This window comes from Rhinolophus hipposideros (assembly GCF_964194185.1).
Source record: "Rhinolophus hipposideros genome assembly, chromosome: 20".
NCBI lineage: Eukaryota > Metazoa > Chordata > Mammalia > Chiroptera > Rhinolophidae > Rhinolophus > Rhinolophus hipposideros.
Window position 1 is genome coordinate 2878140 of NC_138066.1, and position 19549 is coordinate 2897688.

The 19549-nt window shown below is 41.4% G+C and overlaps 1 protein-coding gene across 8 annotated transcripts in view; it reads left to right on the forward strand.

The window, feature by feature from the left end:
• Window positions 1-19549, forward strand: part of SPECC1 (sperm antigen with calponin homology and coiled-coil domains 1) — a 239140-nt gene that overhangs the window by 153994 nt on the left and 65597 nt on the right. For 3 of the 8 annotated variants that reach the window (XM_081029672.1, XM_081029673.1, XM_081029674.1), the window contains 4 exons: window positions 7452-7659; window positions 11100-11173; window positions 11542-11720; window positions 15957-17379. In XM_081029672.1, the coding sequence (XP_080885798.1) occupies window positions 7452-7659; window positions 11100-11173; window positions 11542-11720; window positions 15957-15978 (483 nt within the window). In that variant the 3' untranslated portion in view covers window positions 15979-17379. Of the gene's footprint in view, window positions 1-7451; window positions 7660-11099; window positions 11174-11541; window positions 11721-13761; window positions 13824-15956; window positions 17380-19549 lie in introns of those variants that run through there. The other 5 variants (XM_081029667.1, XM_081029668.1, XM_081029669.1 and 2 more) reach the window with 2 other exon arrangements.

Here is a 19549-nt window from a genome sequence, read left to right on the forward strand (position 1 = left end):
TTGGGAGAGTTGTTTCAGCGCAAACATGGAAATGTCAGCGATTTTCAGTTCAGAAAGTTTCCCCCACTCTCTCCAGTATCTTTGGTTGATGACGATACATCAGCCCTCTTGGTGAAACAGAACCCAGTGACTTCATGCTGGGAAGAAGGCGTGTAAGGAACCTGTGTGAACAGAGCCTGTCTTCCTGTGCTGCCGTGGAAGTCAGTAGGAGGAGGCCCAGGGAGGCAGCTGGGGAAAGGCCTGCAGGCTCTTCGGGGAACCTTCAGGGTGGTCCGTGGCCTCAGGAAACATGCCACAGGCCCCAACATTGTGCAAAACCTAAAGCCTGCTGTGCACAGGAGCTGAAGCTTAGGAAGAAGCAACTCTAAAGCCAGAGTGCCCATTCATCCTTTGTAAGGTAAGATATGACACTCATGTGTTGGCACGACTATTGGATCTCCCCCACCCCCACTCCCTCAGGGCTCTGCTCTCAAAACCAGGTGAAGAGACATGGGAGCTCAACCTGAGGGTTTGATGAAGGGAGATCTGATATTTGAGTCCAGGTGGTCTTGCGAGTGGGGCCAGAACCACAGAATCTGTGCCGCGTTCCCTGAGCTCCCCTGTAATTCACAAGAGAAGGGCATGGCGTCTCCCGTGGACCCAGTGTCACTTCTGGGTTTCTCTGGCTGACCGCCCCCTTCCCTCCTGAGGGACCTGTTTTTCTCTTTAAACGTGATAATGTCTTTTGTGCAGTTGAGTACGTTTCTCTTTCTTTAACTTGACCTTAGGACTTGTCTCTGAGCCTAGTGTCTCTCCTGGGTGCTTGGGAAGTACTTTGGTGAGCACGCAAGGTCTCCTAGAGAGTTCCCAGAGTGAAATACAGATTTTTACTTTCTTTGAGTTTTCCATAACCATTTTTCTTTTTCTGTAACAAAAGTGTAAACTAAACTAGCATATTTTCCTCTCCCTTGGCATAGAGATAATGGGGGGGGGGGAGTTTGAATTTAGGCCTGTATGAATGAAACATGGCTCTTCATCACCAGTATCTATTCAGAACAGGGCCAAGAATTAAGCAGAAGGCAATTTAGAGTAGCCAAGTTAAATGTGGAAACAAACACAACAAAAATAACACATTCTTACTCATGGTCAAGTTACTCAAGCAATCAGTCCAAGTTTATTCACTTTTATACTACATATAATTTTAACATTGTGACTTCTTTCATATCTTAGGTATCCAGTAAATACCTGTTGAATGAATGAATGAATGAATGTCAGAGAAACTTGCAACAGAATTAGGAGAGAGGCTGTTACAATTATATCAATATGTTAAAAAGTTCAGTTTATCATATTTTAGTAATAGGAACTAATGTTTTAGTGCTCTATGTGTGCTGGGTACTCTTAGAGCTTTTAGATCATTTAATCTCATTTAATCATCATAATTTTATGGTGTCGATACTGTCATCTAATTTTTTTCAGTTGAGGAAACTGAAGCAGAGAATGATTAAATTATTAGGCTAATTCATTAATTGATGAAGGCCAGGATTCAAAGTTGGGTCTGACCCTAGAACTCTTATTCTTAATTACTAACTTACACTGTTTCCTGGTTACATGAAAATAAAGAAGAAATAAGAAGACATTTAAAGCAGACCTAAGGCCTCTAATACACTGTTGTCTTAAGGCCAAAACCTTTTGGTTTGAAGAAAGCACCCTTCCAAGTCTCGATGCACTACGAGAATTTTACTTGATTATAACACAGTAGAGAAATTCACAGTGAAAACCTGGGTCATCAAGACTTCTTTTGTTTGATTTATAACCTGAATCTTGAGGGGAATGGGAGTTAACCAGGTGAGTTGGTCGGGGGTGGGGACAGGGCGAATGTTGCAGGAAGAGAACAAGTTCTCAGGCTAGAAAGCTTGGCCTGATCAAGGAAGCCATGCAAATAGCAAATAGTGTGTAACTGCTGGAGTACACAGGGTGCTTCCCTGAAGTGTCAGGAAGGGACCACCCACTCATGCAGAATGCATCTTATCCTCAAGTGGAGTCACTGAAGACTTTTTTTATTACAGCTTTATTGAGATATAATTTACATAAAGTGTACAAGTAGTGATCTTTCATATGTTCAGAGTTGTGCAGCCATCACCACAATCAATTATAGTACATTTTTATCACCCCATAAAGCAACCATATCACTCCCCAATACCCCTCCCTCCCAGCCCCTGGCAACCACTTATCTACTTTTTGTCCCTATGGATTTGCCTACTCTAGACATTTCGTCAAATGGGATCATATAATACGTGGGCCTTTAGCGTCTGGATTCTTTAGCATAATGTTTTTGAGGTTCATTCACGTGGTAGCATGAATCAGTAATTCATTCCTACTTATAGCTGACTAATATTCCATTGTGTGAATATACCACATTTTGTTTATCCATTCATCAGTTGATGGACAGTTGGGTTGTTTCTACTTTTTGGTTATGAATAATGTTGCCATGAACATTTGTGTGCAGATTTTTGTGTGAATATGTGTTTTCATGTCTCTTGGTTATATACCCAGGAGTGGAATTGCTGGGTCATATAGTAATTCTATATTTAACTTTCTGAAGAACTGCCCGGCTGTTTCCCACACCATTTTACATTTCCACCAACAATGTATGCAGATCCCACAATATTTCCCCATCCTTGCCAACATTGTTATTTTCCATTTAAAACCATATTGTCGCCATCCTAGTAGGTGTTGACATGGTGTCTCATTGTGGTTTTGGTTTGCGTTTCTCCAGTGACAAACAACGTCATGCACTTTTTCATGTGCTTGTTGATCGTATGTATGTCTTTGGAGAAATACCTATTTAGATCCTTTGCCTATTTGTAAAAATTATATTCTGTTAGTATTGTTTAGTTGTAGGAATTCTTTATATATTCTTATCAGATACATGATTTGCAAATATTTTCTCCCATTCTTTGGATTATCTTTTCAGTGTATTGATAGTGTCCTTTGAGGCACAAAAGTTTTTAATTTTGATGAAGTCCAATTTACCTGTTGTGTTTTTTTTTTTTCGTTTATCTTGGTCACTTGTGCTTTTGGACTGAAGAAATTTAAATGGGAGTTACAGGATCACATTTGCAATTTAGAAAGATTACTTTGGCCCCAACCAGGTGAGCAAGAATGAAGGACTGAACGGGGGAGGGGGGGAGGGGGGAGGGATTAGGCAGGAGGACGTGGGCTGGAAAGACATTTAGAAGGTGCAGGCTCAGTGGGGTGTGGTGACTTGATACAGCATGTGTGCAGGGAAGAGGGGGTTCAGCTCACTCAGATCTCTGGCTTGTGTGACAGAATATGTGGTTTTGCTGCTTACTAGTGAGGAATCATAGAAGATGGAGCAGGTTTGAGGAGGGACCCTTGTCAGTGACCCTTGTCAGTGATATGGACCCTTGTCAGTGTAAACAGTCAGCCAGAAAGGATGCCCAGGCCTGCAAACTAGGCTGCTCTCAGAACCTGCTGGGCAGCCACAAACAGGTCCTGAGACCAAACGTGCCCCCAGGCCCGGGAGCCACCTCTCTTGTGCCTGAGGTCTCCCTCTGCCCCTTAGTATCTTTAGAAGCAGTAAAACTATGTGTCACCAGCATGTTCTCTTACTACGCATTTTATATTTGCTGAGGTTTGCGAAGAGTCTCAAGCCCATCAGAGGAAGACATGTTGTTGAGGATGGGTAGGTAGGATTCTTAACTTCTTTTTTACCAGCCTCTGCCCTTGTGGTCATTTAGTGGTCAAACCATCATGGCCGTTTGTTCACTTGCCCTATAAGAGAACCTAGATGTGTCTGTGGTACCTCTGTGGCCAACACAGGAATGCTCTATTATGTCTGAAGTGGGTGCGACTGCACCCCCAGACCCCCAGGCTGGAACACTCCTTCCCCCAGCTGTGGGGCAGTGATGGCTGCTGACTGCTCAGCTGAAGACACTCTCCAGGCTTGCCCTCTGTCAGGAGGGCTGCCTTGCCCCAGGGCTGCCCCTTCCCCAGGACAGCTGCACCAGGGCAGTCCATTGGGTGGGGGGAGGCCCAGGCCCTCACTTCAATTTGGAGCAGCTCTGAAGGGCATCCTCGGTGCGGAGCTCCCCTTGCTCTGGCTGCCTTGCAGTTCCCTTCTTTTCTGCCCCGACTAGCTTCCTTCACTCCTGCAGAGCGCTCTTCTACGAACTTTGTATATGCACGTCCCCAGCTCAGTCCATTTCCCTGGGAACCAAACCTGTGACAATGCCTTTTCCTCAATTTCTGTGTCTGACAAGCCCGAGGAAAGGTTGTGACACTTTCTAAGACTGTAGCCCAGGGTACCTCAGCGCTGCTCTGCCTGTCCTTGCATCCCAAGCTCCTAGAAGGTGCGTGACAAGGCTCAGCCCTACCAGGGAATCCTGAGTGATCTCTGCTGCCATCTGCCTTTGGTGGCTGTCAGAGCGGCTAGGTTAGGGTCTGCTGGCCCCATCTCCAAGGAGGACTAGTTCTCTCAGGAAATTTGTTTGAATCTCTTTGTAATGCAATTCTGCACACCCCATTTCTAAAGAAAGTTGATTTTTGAAGATGAGAAGTGCTTGGAATGCATGAAAGGGATTTCCTTTTTTAAAGGGAAACATTGAAAATCACATTGCTGGGTGTTGGATAGTGTGATTTTTGAACTGGAGAAACTAGACTCAAAAGAACTAGCCTACAGAAAGGCTGGTGAAATAGACGGCAACCTAGAACTCTTACCCGAAAATAAGACCTAGCCGGACCATCAGCTCTAATGCGTCTTTTGGAGCAAAAATTAATACAAGACCCAGTATAATATATAATATAATACAATATAATATAAAAATAATGTAATATATAATGTAATATAATATAATATCGAGTCCTATATTAATTTTTGCTCCAAAAGACGCATTAAAGCTGATGGTCCGGCTAGGTCTTATTTTCAGGAAAACATGGTAACAGTCATCAGAGCACAGGAAGTTGGTCTCATCTGCTTACCTACTTGGTAAATTGGATTGTTCTTTTTAAATTGATTTAATTTCTCCTCCTCTCCATGTTAATTTGTAAAATGAATATATTATAAAATACCTGCCTGTTATTACCTAGCAAGCTCCTATGGGAAGAAGTTGTGAAGCTTCTTAAGGGTTTGCTTTTTTTTTTTTTAATGAAATATCTTTCTGGAATACATTGCTAAGCTTGAGACCAAATGGAAGAATGATGTCTGTAATTTGAAATTCGAAGGTTTACCTCGTAGGTTTACCGACCCCAGCAGTCAGCAGCACGTCGCGGTGGCCCCGCCCACCCTTGTGCTTACCATTTGGTTCTGTGATCACCAGGAGCCAACACCTAGGGTGTAAAGGGAGGTAGAAGCCTCTGAGAGGCCCGCAGCAGCCCCAGCTGCATGCAGAGACCCTCCTCAGGGCTCTCAACCTTTCGGTTACCTGGTTACACCCTCAGGGTTTACATACACCCCACAGCAGTCCCATCCAAGTAATGTGCGTGTTTCTAGGCTCCAGGTGAGTAGCCCTGAGTCTGAAGGTCCGTGACACAAGCTGGCCAGCCCTGCATAAAGGCAGGGTCTGACTCAGGACGCGAGCCTCACAGGCTGCTCTTCAACTGCCTTCAAGCCTTCTAGTATCTAAAATGCAGTGCCCCTTTTCTCCTTAAAAGCCATCTTCTGTTTATTACAGCAGCTATCAGATATAAAACTTTGGGTCTGTAACGTGTGTTGTAATTTCCTTGGACTTATATTATTATCTAATGTATATACTAAGACATAAGGCAATTATGAGAGAAACAATAACACTGCGTGCTTATCATGTGCGAGGCACTGCGGCAGGCTTTTTAAGTGCATTATTTCGTTTAATTGTTCAGATGAGGAAACCCAGGCAGAGCGATTAAAGAATACAGGGCTTGGTTTGGAAGAATTGGGCTTTTAAACTGGAAGTCTGGCTCCAGGTTCACACCCTTAGCCATTTTGGTGCACTGTGATGCAGCTTTCAAACTTAGGACCATAATCTACAGTGACAATATTTAATTTGTAACACAGAGCCACACAGCTTTGTACTGAAACACTAGTTTCACAGAACAACGCTCTCCCTTAACGTAGGCAGGGTACTCTGGTTCTTCCCCACACTGGCCCTCTCTCTCTCCTTATTTCCTCCCTCCTTCCCTTCCTTCCTTCTGATCTCCCAATTGAAAAACAGTGCAATACTGCCTTCCACTCTTGGTTCACTCATCAGATACTCATTTGGGCCTCCCATGTGTCTGACACTGTGTAGGCACTTGGGGTCCAAGAGGAGGAAAGCACACGGAGTCCCTGTCTCTGTTGAGCATACAGACAGAAGGTTTTGCACATGAAATGCAATTGGAAAAACTTCTATTGTATATGGAAACCCCTCCAAATCCAGGAAGAAATCTATTAGATATAAAACTTACATTACCTACTAAATATACAACTATTTAGTAACATTAATGAAAGGACTATAGAAAAGGGACATAGTTCATAATAATAAAATCATTAGTATATTCAGACAATAAAATGCTATGCACCATTTAAAATAATGACCTAGAGCGATGCGTATCAATATGGATACATCTTAAAAACAAGTTACAAAAGCAGAATCAAAAACATGTTAGCATATAGTACAATGCAGTATAATACAGTACATGGCCAAAGCATAATATAGTATAATATCATTTGTGTAAAAATTATATGTGTAAAAACCATTCAAGGAATGACCACACACCAATTTTAGGATAATACATATTACTCTCTGGGGTGGGAAGGAAGTTGAGACTTTTTCAAACCTAAAGTAAAAAAAAATTAAGCAAATGTGCAAAATTTAACCATTGTTAAGTCTGTGGATGCATGGTTATCTCCTCAGTTTTTTGGTGCTCTTCTCTGTTTTAAATGTTTAGTGATTAAAAATTGAAAAGGTGCAATGAGGTTTTTTTTGTTGTTTTTTTACAATGAGCTTTTGTACTGTGCCGCTTTTGTTTCCCGTGCATGCCTTTTCTATGTTCTATGCCTTCAACTGATGTTCTTTATCACATTAATATTGTATTCCTCTAAAGAAACACTGTAACCACAGCATTTTATGGTTAGAGAGATTTGCGGTTTGTAAGGGGCGTTGTTCTTGGTTGACCGACAGAGGGCGCTGCTCTCTAACAGATGTGAGGTGAGGCAGGCACAGCCAGCCAGCTCTCCTGGTGCAGGACCCCGCCTCCCAGTGTGCTAGGAGTAAAGTGGTAGGAAGGGGCACAGAATCCACCCATTTGTCTATTTACACATCACATTTCTCTGAATATTTATAGCCTTGGCTATTTTTGAGGCTAAGAATATAGAAATGATGCCAGGTGTGGCATGTTCCAGGAGCTTCCTTTGCTGCTGCATCCATGAGCCTGATGCTGATGTGTGGCGAACTTTTTCCTGTTAAATTGACCAGGGAACCTCCGTTTTATTCTAGGCGGAAAAGGATTATTCTTACTTGAAGGAGGTATGTGAGCATCAAGCAGAACAGCTGAGCAGAACCAGCCTAAAACTGCAAGAGAAAGCATCAGAGAGTGACGCGGAGATTAAAGACATGAAGGAAACCATATTTGAGTTGGAAGATCAAGTGGAACAGCATCGAGCTGTCAAGTTACATAATAATCAACTCATCAGTGAGCTAGAAAGTAAGTGAAATTCATCCCTAGTAAAATGTGGTGTGAAGGGCAGCTGGTTAGAGTGCAGTGCTCTTAACAACAAGGTTGCTGGTTCGATCCTCACATGGGCCACTGTGAGCTGTGCCCTCCACAACTATATTGGAACAACTACTTGACTTGGAGCTGATGGGTCCTGGAAAAAACACACTTGAATAAATAAATTTAATTAAAAAATATGGTGAGTGAGTAGAATACAAAAGAAACCAGTGACTGTGGGAGGGTATGTAAGAATTTTTATGAAAAGTCTTTCTTTTGAGTATTCTATAATCTCCTAGGAAGACTGGCAATTAAGAAAGACAGAGTAATTAGTCTTTTGAACTAAGTTGAAAACTGGGTGGTGTAGGAGAAAAGGTGTTGAACGTGAATTCCAGCTTGTGTCCCATTGATGGTAAGAAATCAAATAACTTAAAGTTGACCACTTTGTTACTGAAGAGGCACCAATATGTGGCTTATTTATGAACTCATTGTTTTCTTTGAATAGGAAAAGGCATTTACAAAGAGATTAGTTAAACATTGCCTGCTTTATCTAAATAAGCCTTATGAAATGACCACATCTAATGTGTTTTGCTTTTGTAACAAAAGAATTAATACACAGAGCTTTTACTGACACTAACCATTGCTAGAAATAGCATAGTCAGTTGCCTGAGAAATTTCTCAACATGCCCAGTTCATCCTGATTATTTATGGAATCCATATTTGCAAATTCCCCTGTTTGCTAAAATGTATTTATAACCTCAAAATCAGTGCACTCCACACTTTCAGTCATTTGCAGATGTGTGCAGAGCGGTAAAAATGTGAGTCTCCCAAAGTGCATTCCCAGTTCAAGTCGAACACTGTGATACTCCACCTTCTGTTTCAGCTCCGATACTGTAAACTAGTGTCCTTTTCATGGTTTATTTGGTACCATGTTTTCTGTTTGCATTTTGTGCTTTTTGTTGGTGATTTGACTGTTTGAAACACTTGAAGTGACCCCCAAGTATAGTCTCAGAATACTTCTTAGTGTTCCTAAGTGCAAAAAAACTGTGATGTGGCTTGTGGAGAAAATATGTGTGTTGGATAAGCTTTGTTGAAGCACGAGTTATAGTGCTGGTGGCCATGAGTTCAAAGTTAATGAATCATCAGTGTTCATTGAATCATTCAATGTCAACTAAAAACTTCCAGAAAAAGGAAGAGGAAGTTCACCAATCTATGTTATATATGAGACAGCTCCAGAAAGTGCTAAAGTAACATCTGTGATGTGTGATGAAACTGTGGAAAAGATGGTAAAGTAGCTAAATTTGTGCCTTCATGTGATGACAGCCAATAAAAAAAAAAAAAATGTGCTGGACAGCATTGTTGTGAAGCCAAAACCCAAAGGAATTCACGGTCACATTTACCAGGGCCGGGAAAGTGTTAAACCCTTCTCAGCTAGTGCTGGCTGGCTCCCATGGTTTAAAAGGCCACATTCTAGTGAAAAAAGTTAAAAACTTGAAGCTCGTGGGGCAGGTTCTTCAGATCAGGAGGCAACGGAAGAATTTTTAACATACCTGTTGACTATTATGTTCGAAAAGGGTTATGTGGGCCAGCAGGTTTCCAGCACTGATGGGATGGGTGTTTTTTTACAAGGACATTGGCAAATGAACCTATATTAACGTAAATTGGGTTTTGTTTGACAAAGATATTGTGACCAGAGGTTCACAGGACCTAACGCAGTATTTCCCATGAGAACAATAGTTTAGTGTTTGCTAATTCGGTGTGCACGGCAAGTTTATGTAACTAACACAAATAATGAGAGTTGACTATATTCTTCACCTTAATTAATTGTAGTACTAGGGCTCCATTCTTTGTTAGACCTGATAGGTGGTAGAGCTGTAGCAGATGGGCATTCAATGTCAGTGTCATTCTGACTGTTCTCGGTAGTCATGCTTGAGAATACAACAAAAAACTAGCTGCCATTGTCAGTGTGTGTTTACAAGCACAGAACTATACTTGCATAAAAAGCATATAAAGCAAAGAAGAGAAGTCCAGTTTTGTTTTGTTTTTCTCTTAGTGATATGTTGCTATTGAGAATTTGGTTGTCCCCAAACCCTTAAAAGTCAGCACAGACACACCAAGAAAGAAGCATATAATTAAAGCCCAGAGCAGATGTCAGACCTACTCCCTATCATTGTATCATAACATGTCCAAAATTGAAAAATAACACAGACCATGCATCTTTTAAGAAGCTTTTTTTAAAAATTTTATTGAGGGATATTAGGGAACAGTGTGTTTCTCCAGGGCCCATCAGCTCCAAGTCGTTGTCCTTCAGTCTTGTGGAGGGTGCAGCTTACGATCCCAAGCGGGAATCGAACCGGCAACCCTGTTGTTCAGAGCTCACGCTGTAACCAACTGAGCCATCGGCTGCCCCTTAGGAAGCTTTTCAACCTCTGTCAGGGATAATAAGGTGTTATTAAGATGTCTTCAATTAGGAGGCCCGGGACACACAAATCTAGCCTGAGACAATCACTCCTCCCTATAAGATCCTTGAAAGAAATGGACAAAAAAATAAAAAGTTACGGAGCATTTTCTCATTCTGCAGTATTCACCCCAAACACAAATTCTCAGGCCCCATGTGCTGAATTAGAACTGCTGGGGTAGGACCTGACCCTCTGGGTTTTTTGCGAAGCTTCTCTGACAATTCTGATCCGTATCCTTAATAGACAGCTACTGCTCTGAAATGGATTGTGAGGAAGCATTGAAGAATTTTAACTAGGTAATGGATCTGATCACGTTTAAATAGAAATGACTGATAGCAACCTGGAGAGAACAGGAGACAGAGAGGAGGGCCTGAAGATGGTCTTAATTAGGGAGAGATAGTCAGGTCACCCATGAGCTGTTAAAGTGCATACATCATGTCCCATCTGCCCTTGGAGGTTCCGATTTCATGGATCATTGTCTGGGGCCTGAACATCTGTGCTTTTGAAAAGCTTCACAGATGATTCTGAGGTTTAACTGTGAGTAAGAACTGTGACTCTAGAAATGGGCCTAGAAGTCACAATAGTAATAACCAGTCATGTCCTCTGTGACAGAGGCCCCCTACCTCACAGCGATGAAAGGACATTCAGGATGATGTGTGCCAATATTGGGGAGGCTGAGAGTACGTGTAATGGTGTGAGTGGCTGTGGAGGTCTCTTCCCATGGTCCTCATAGTTCTGCAGCCTGTCGTCTAACGCAACGAAACACCACTTGTTTCCAACTCATCCCATTGTCTGACGTGGCAGAACCACCTGCTCCTGGCATCCAGTTTTCAGGGCTAAGAATGGAATTTATAGTAGGATGGATGGATTTGAAAACCTATTGCCAAATCTGGAGCTGCTCCTTTGCTCCCTCGCTTACCTTCTCCCAACAGTTTCGCACCTCTTCTAATTCCTATCTGATTTGTTTGTTTCTAGGCAGTGTGATAAAGCTGGAGGAACAGAAATCAGACCTGGAGAGGCAGCTGAAGACTCTGACTAAGCAGATAAAGGTGAGATGCGGTTACAGCAGGGGATGGGCATCCTTTTACTGGATGTGTCCCCCTCTTAGGTTTGGAGACCTTTGAAAAATACCCTGCTTACTCTCTCTCGACTGTTTTCTCATAGTACGTTTCCAGGGCCCGGGCCCTGGAACCACCAGTTAGTACTGGCAAGAAGTAAAATTAAAGCGACCGTTCAGTTTCAGGATGGAGAACTGTCATGGCCTGAAGGTGTCATGCCCACCTGTGCCTTTTACGGTGCTTCACTAAGTACTGCCCAGCCAATCTTTCCTGGTAATGGGCGCTGGGGACGCTGCAGCCCCTGCCCTAGTGCCAGCCTCCGTGGCGTCTGACTAGGGTGTGCACTGTGGCGTTTACAGGAGGAGACTGAGGAGTGGAGGCGGTTCCAGGCTGACCTGCAAACCGCAGTGGTGGTAGCCAACGACATCAAATGTGAGGCCCAGCAGGAGCTGCGCACCGTGAAGAGGAGGCTGCTGGAGGAGGAGGAGAAGAATGCCAAGCTGCAGAAGGAGCTGGGGGACATGCAGGGCCTCAGCAGGTGGGTCACAGCGGAACCATACCCTGCGAGTCTGAGGGCTCCTGCACGGTGCTTGGCTTCTCCCTCAGTCACCACGCATGGCCTTCTGTGATGCTGTTGTGTCTCTGTGCTGAATCTTTACCCTTTTCTAGGCTCTCTCTGCCACTGCTGCCCTGCACAACTAGGAATAGTCTATCCAGTGCCGGTCACTGCCGTCCTCTGGCCTAAGTAGACGAGAAAAGTCTGCACTTACATATGTACAAAAGCTCTCGCCAGGTATCACCTGGGTTGAAAGACTAGACGCCATGTCTAGGATGCTCCTTAAATCGTCGTGGTTATTAGTGCAGGGAGGCTCACGCTGTGGCAGACAGCAGCCACACCTGCGGAGGTGCACAGGCCGCTCAAGCAGCAGGAAAAGCAGGATGCGACCCCGTGGGCATTGCCCTTAGATAAATGGTTCGTTCCTTCTGACCCAGGGACATGCTTCTTTACTGGAAACACCTGTAGGTTACCTTAGGCAACCCTTCAAATAACCCACTTTGTTAAAAAGGATGAGCGTGGAAAATCTACATCTGGCTGATTCGTGACTTTCCCTTCTGTTCTTGAGGGAGGGAAATCAAACAAGGTGTGACCCCAGGAAGCTTTCTCAACAGCAGAGTTTCAGAGGGAGGTATTCCCAAAGTGACTTCACAGTTAATTATTATTTAAAACTCAAATGGTTTACAAACAAGATTATAAACAGTGTTGTAGGCTTTAACTAATGCAGTGTTATCTTTCCCCAATCAGGAATAAATATCCTTAACTTTGAGATTCTTGAGTATTAGGGAATTATCTTGAATTTCCAGATGTCTCTCAAATACAAAATGTAGCATTTTGAAATCAGATTTAGTAGGTTCTGAATGCTGATTTGTACAGTTTGCCCTTTTTACATGTTTTCCAGGAGTAGGAAGGTTGTTCACTGGCTAGATTCTCAACCTTTGGGTCTTTTGTGTTATCATGAATTTCATGACATTGGAAAGAGTAGATTTCTTCTCAGAATTGTTTTGATTCTCTTACCAAATTTCAATCAATCCCTCATTTTTTTGTTTGTGATTTTTATGTAAAACAGCCTAAGATAAGACGTGGAGCTGATTCCACAATTCACTCTTAAAAATCAAGGTCATTATTTTATAGTCACACCTATACCCCCTGCCCACCAAAACATGTAAATTTTAAGTTAAGGAAGAAGGAAAAGAAAACTAGATTTGATCGTGTTCCCTATTAAAATGATTATGAGGCCATTCTTGTTTGCTTTTGTATCTGCTTTCATTTGTCCATTTGTCTTGCTTTTATATTGTGTGTCTTTGGAAGACACAAATCATAACCTATGTTGCTTTGTTTATATGTTACTTTAAAGATAAATGGTAAAAGCAAGTCTTGAATGTATATGGTGGCACTGAACAAGTACTGTATGAGACGCTGCATTTCTTACATAGATTCTAAGATACAGGCCCAATTATACAACTTGAACCCTGATATCGCAGGAAATCTTTGCATGCATCTTGACAATTTAGAACTCCATATGCTCTATCCTACATCTTTAAACTTAGGGTCTTTTTTTTTTTTTTAACACAATGTTTCTCTTTTGATTTTGCAGTGATTTGCAAACCTACCTCCCAAATCCAACAGTTTAATCCCTTGTCACAAAACATTTCAAATTCTAGACCTGACACCAATCCAGAACATGGCATGTTACTGAAACCCTGTAGGCTTCAGTGTGTTTCTTGCGTATCATTGCACTGGGCAGGACTTCAGACAACTGCCGGGACCGGTTTCTTGTCTGATTCTGCACTTCTAGGGCAAACTGCCCCTTCTAAAGAGTTGACCATTTGAAAGTAACTACTAGCTGATGGCTCAGCCACTTCCTGAACTTACCTCTTGATCAAGACCTGAAACCAGCTCATACCCTCAAAGGTCCTGAAACGACGTAGTGTTTCCATCTTGGCTGAATGGGTTCTTGACTGAAACTCAATTTCACCTTGACAGTCATATAATGAGAACTCAAAAGTCGTTCTTGGTTCAGGCACAGCCAAAGAACTTGCAGAAAAATCTTTGATGAGGTCCTCCAAGTACAACCGAGAGAAGGTAAGAGCATCTGAAAAGCACCTTGATTGTTACACGGGAGTAACTGATTCAGACTCTCACTTTGCATACGTGGGCATTTGAAGGAATATAGTTAGGCTGGTAAGAGGGCAAATGAAGTTAGCATTCGGTACCAAGAGCTCAATAACTGAAATGAAGTGGAACATTATTTAACTTAGTATTTTAGATAATTTAAAAAGTTAGCTTATTAGCGATCATCAGTCCTGTTTTGTTTTCAAAGATATTTTTATTTTGGAATCTGAAAACTGATTTTAATATATATGGGAAAATGAGGCTTTAGTCTCACTTTTGCCACCTACTGGTAAGGTTTCCTTCCCAGACCTAGCTAGCTCCTTCCTCTCGTCAATGAGATGAAAGTTGGGTTTTAAGGCCCCTGTAAGCTCTGCTGTTCTCTGAGACTAGCTGGTCAGCTGGCCTTTCTCTGATGGCAGAGTCAGGAGCTCACGTGCCAGCAGTACCATCTTTCCAATGCAATCCTTAGCATCTCCTTGACACGATAGCATTTCCATATTTTAGCTGGGCTGTGGACCTCATCTTTCTCTTCCAGAAATTTGAACAAGCCAGTGTAGTTTTTATGGACCTGAAAGTGATATGTTTTACTGGACATGTACAAATTAATGGATGAAAGGATAATGAATAAATTTTTCAACTCTGGCTTCTTCTAATTTTGAACCATTAAGAGAAAGACATTGAAATGAAAACATCCATAGAAATTAAAACATCAGATCTTTTACCTGAAAGTTGACTCTTTGGGCCTGGCAGACGCAGAGAACACACATGCAGCTCGACTTGGTGATTTGATGGGCCACACACAGCCTTTCTAAAGAAAGTCACTGTTGATGAGCAGTATATGACACAGGCTTCTCAAACAGTAGTAGGGAAAGACCTATGTGCTTTTCCTCTTACTCAGAAACAGTAAAGACCATTAGTTTCAGGGTGACTTACTCGATTTTTACTGTGTTTATGATGTGACACCAATAAGCACCCATGGAAAACATCTCAAAAAAGAGATCGTTAAAAACTCTATAAACATCTGTGCTTAATTAACTGTATCAGCTTCTAAGGCAGAATGTCTAAGATTCAAACTGTGTTTAGCTTGTACCACTGGTTCTCACGTTGTCACCTCTGAAGTAAGTGGCATGGCTGCATCTCACTGCCAGACTCTCTGGAATTGGCTTTTAACTCTGTGTGTGCACAAATGTGTTCTGCCCTGATGTCAATCATGTGCCTGTGCCACCCTCTGTGTTGTTCTTAGAGCTGTAATGCATCACCGCTGCTCACTGAGATTCTGGGGCAGTCACTGCAAGGGAAAGTGTAGAAGCTGGAGGTACAGACTCTTGAGTTGTCTTTTCCGGGTCTCTCTCTGTGGGTGCTTTGATACAGCATCTCTGGCTCTGGTGGAAGGGGCCCACTTCTCATGGGGATTCCTAAGCAGTTTCTGAGCAGACCTCACATTAGCACCATGACTGTCGGGGGCCCATGCATTTTATTTGGCCCTTGATGTAAAAACTGGTCCTCTGGTATCCCAGCAAGCTTTATTCTTTCACTTTCATATTACTCATTTTTTCATAGCTTAAATTTGCCCTTATGGCATTAGATACATAGCCTGTAATTCTAAGGAGCTCTGTTTCCTTCCCTGCTCCCCAAACCCCATCTTTACAGATTGGCTTTGAAAAGTGTGGACAGCAGCTGCAGCTTCTCTTAGGCCTTGAGGATTTTTATGCCGTAATAATAAAAGAAATCTTTTTTTGTGTGGCTTTGACTATAGGACAGTAGAGGGAAGCACGAGCTACTCTGTAAATTACAGAGAGCCTGATTTGTTCCTCCTGGATATCTCCATTTCACCCACCCAGTTGTCTGGTGGTGAAGGACTGGTAGAGGAGCCTGGTAGTGGCCTTTTGAAGCCTTTGGCATTTTTTCTTTCTGAAGACATTTGACATCCAAGAAAATTAGAACAATAGGATTTCAAACATGTTGGTCCTATTCTGGGTATTAGCTTTTCCCTGTGGGACAGTGTCAGCTGTTAATTCTTATGTTTGTAGACTAAGATCATTACGATCACTGCATTAAGTAACTCCTTTACCAGCTTTTCCCCTCCCATTTCTATTTTCACAGCTCCATGGTCTCTGTCAGCTAGCAGAGCATTTGATGGAAGAAAGACAGCTCAGCCCTTGCCATGATGGGAAACTACAGCCATTTCTATATGAAAGGGGGAATAACATAGAGGAGAAATTACCTCTTTATAAAGAGCCAAATTGTCTCCTTATAATAAATTCCACTGTTTCACACACAGTCATTGCAATCAAGTCTCTTTGCCTTTTTTCTACATTTTGGAATCAACTCATTGCACACAGATGATCCTTCCCTCTTTTTCGTTTTCTCAGAAGATTCAGCAGTCTTTTATTTGGAGCATAAAATGAAATAAATTGTACTGAAAAAAAAAGCAAAATACAAGTCTTCTGAAAAAAATTTTGACATGCAACTAGAATGTTCAGAGAGCGCGGTGGCATAGCAAACTCAGAGTGCTGGTGAATGCAACCCATTCTTTTGTGTTCCTTTTTGGAGTTTATCTTCATGCTTCCTTTTGAATACAGTATCTGATAATCTTGGAATTAACACTATTTAAGGCAAAATAGGAAGTTATCTGTGTAACGTCTCATTCTGAAGAAGTTAGAAAGTTCTTTTTCCTTTATATCAAGGCTTGATTGAGCGTGTTCAAGCTGGGATCTAACTTCATTTCCTCATCTAAAACAAGCCACCCACTGAGTTGGGTTGATTTCTAAAAATTCCTGTTGGGCTCAACATAAGTAGGTATTTGGTTGATAAAGGATGTAGTTAAACCAGGTAAGTTTATGCAGTGACAATGCTAATTGGAATCTAACTGAAAACTAATGAACAACAACTACAACCAAAGCCTCATGAATAAAACTTACCCTGGAAACTTAAAGACTTTAAATCCAGAAGCATAAAATTCAAAGTGTGATTTTAACCTTTTGGAATTACATACGTTTGTGAAGATCTGTATCCAGTTCAGCAAATCCTCCTACAGCTCGTACGTGAGTGTATAGTTCAGACAGCGTCAGGTCGTTCGTTGGCAGCTGCGTTATCCCAAGGACACGACAAGAGCTACTGTCCGATCCAAGGAAAGTTAGGAACAGGAATGCTCTTTAACTCAAGAGGACGTTGTGGGTGTCACACTGGAGGGCACTGAATCACTAGAAAAATTTGGCGTGGCATTAGAAAGAAGAGAGGTTGATGTCTTCTCTGTAAAAGTAGTTTAGACACTTGCTGGAACTGTCCTACTAGGATAGAAATTTATATACTGGGACGTTTTTACTTCAAATTGAGAATTATTAGAATGATGTGAAATTCATTTGCTGGGTATTTTCTAACATCAACAATAAGAAAGTGCAACCTCAATTTAAACTTCACAGCTGTATTTGCACCCCATATTTTGATCTGTCTTTACTCTGGGGACTGTTGGATATTTTTATATGTAAGTGTTTATGAAGTGCTAAATAAATATTATTTAGAAGAGTCTGTTGCCTGATTTTTTTTTTTTTATCACTGGCCACGTTTCTGCAGGGCCTTTGTGTCATTTGTTCTCAATTTTCTAGTGCATATGGTTTTAGATCTTTAAAGCCATGTCAAATAACTAGAATTTGAGGTAGAAGCAAGCTGGACTTACTAGTTGTAGATAGGAAGTTGATTTTCAATATGAATGTCATTTTTTTACATGACTATTAGAACAAGAGGGCAAAGAGCAAAATTACTAATTATGCATAAATTAATTTTTAAAGGAAATTAAAGTATCAGAAAATATATCACATGGAATTTGAAGTCTAGATTTGTCTTGTTGAAATTTAAAAATAAGTAGATCATTTGGTGATTTAATGTATTAGATTTCTTCATAATTATGAAATAATATTTAGGTCTGTTGGAAACAAAATGGAAATGTATAAAGAAAAATATTAAAAATATTAATCTTTCTTCCCCTCTAGGAACACCCTGTAAATTAATCAATGTTCACAGTGATTGCTGCATTATAGAATATGCACGCTTTTAATTTTAATACATATTGCTAGATTACTTAATTAAGACTTGGGACATTTTACTTTTTGTTTTTTTAAACTTTATTGGGGAATATTGGAAAACAGTATGTTTCTCCAAGGCTCATCAGCTCCAAGTCGTTTGTCCTTTAATCTGGTTGTGGAGGGCGCAGCTCAGCTCCCAAGTCCAGGCACCATTTTCAATCTTTAGTTGCAGGGGGCGCAGTCCACCATCCCACGCGGGAATTGAACCAGCAACTTTGTTGTTAAGAGCTGGCCCTCTAACCAACTGAGCCATCCGGCCGCCCTGAGACATTTTACTCTTAATGACAGTGCCTGTCTATACACAACCTTTGTAGCTGCAGATAGTATTTTTGCCAATAGGGTAAGCAAAAAATGCTACCTCATTAATATTTCAATTTGCATTTCCCTGAGCATATTTTTATTATATGTGAACCATTAACATTTTCTCTTCTGAGACTTGCTAGTTTAGCACGTGAGCTGATTGTTTTTCTCTTATCAGTTTACAAATATATAGTATTTTATTTGGGATGTGTATTTATCACAGTATATTTTGGGTATTTTGGCTTTATCATCTTTGTCGTGGAAATTTTTTATTGTTATGTAATACAACTGTTAGCATTTTTCTTTACTGCTTCTGGGTGTTTTGTTTTAAGATTTTTCCCCAACCCTAATCTTGTTTAAATAGGCTATTCCATTATATTCATCTGTTTTCCTCTCTCTGTCACAGTTGATCCTCCTTTATTTGGTCTGGTGTGAGGTATGGGACTTTTTCTTCCACGTGATAGCCAGGCCAGCACCATTTATTACCAAAAGCATCCTGTGCCCACTGACTTGAAATTCCACCTTTACATTGTTCATTTTGTCTATACTCAGAGAGACTTTTCCAATATGTCTTCATTTCTTTTTCTCTTGAGATGGTCCTGCTTTAAAATACTTTAATGGAATTAATTAGATTACTGATACCATTTTTCAATTTCATCCTTTCATTTTAAGTTGTCACCTTTCATAAATTATATTATTTTTTTGAATTTTACTGTGGTCTCAAGGCAGATTGTTATCAAGTGTCCAATTCTGTTTCCTGTCTTAAATTTACAAGTGTCTTCTGCGTTGAGTGCAGTTATTCTATTCATTTTATGTTATGAAATATAGTAATAGGTCAGGGTATGTTTTAGCCCATCACTTATTTTGCTTAAATAGATAATGTGTGTCAGGGCCTGATATTTGCCCAAGATCAGTGTCTGTAGACCCTGCTTAGAACTATCCCCACTTTGCCGATTACTTTTAAACATATTCTTGGATCTTAAACTAATAGGAAGGCTCGCTCTTTAAGGTAAATTTGTTACCTGTCAGAGACACTAGTGGGGGAAATTTACCTATGTCCAATTTCTTCTCTGGTGAAACTGAACTGGGGGCGGGGGGAGGGGAGAGGAAAGGAGGGCAGCTTTCCAGGTCTAGTTTTGCTTGGCCCATTGTCTTATTTTAGGTGTGTGCTGTGGCTTTTCCTGATCTGCCCCTTTTTGCTACTGTCCTTTGTGCCTGGGATAAACCACCCCTGGCCGGGCCTCCTTGGACAGCATATGTTAATGTCACTGATGCTTTGCAGGAAAAACACTCTGCATGCTCTTCCAGCATCTT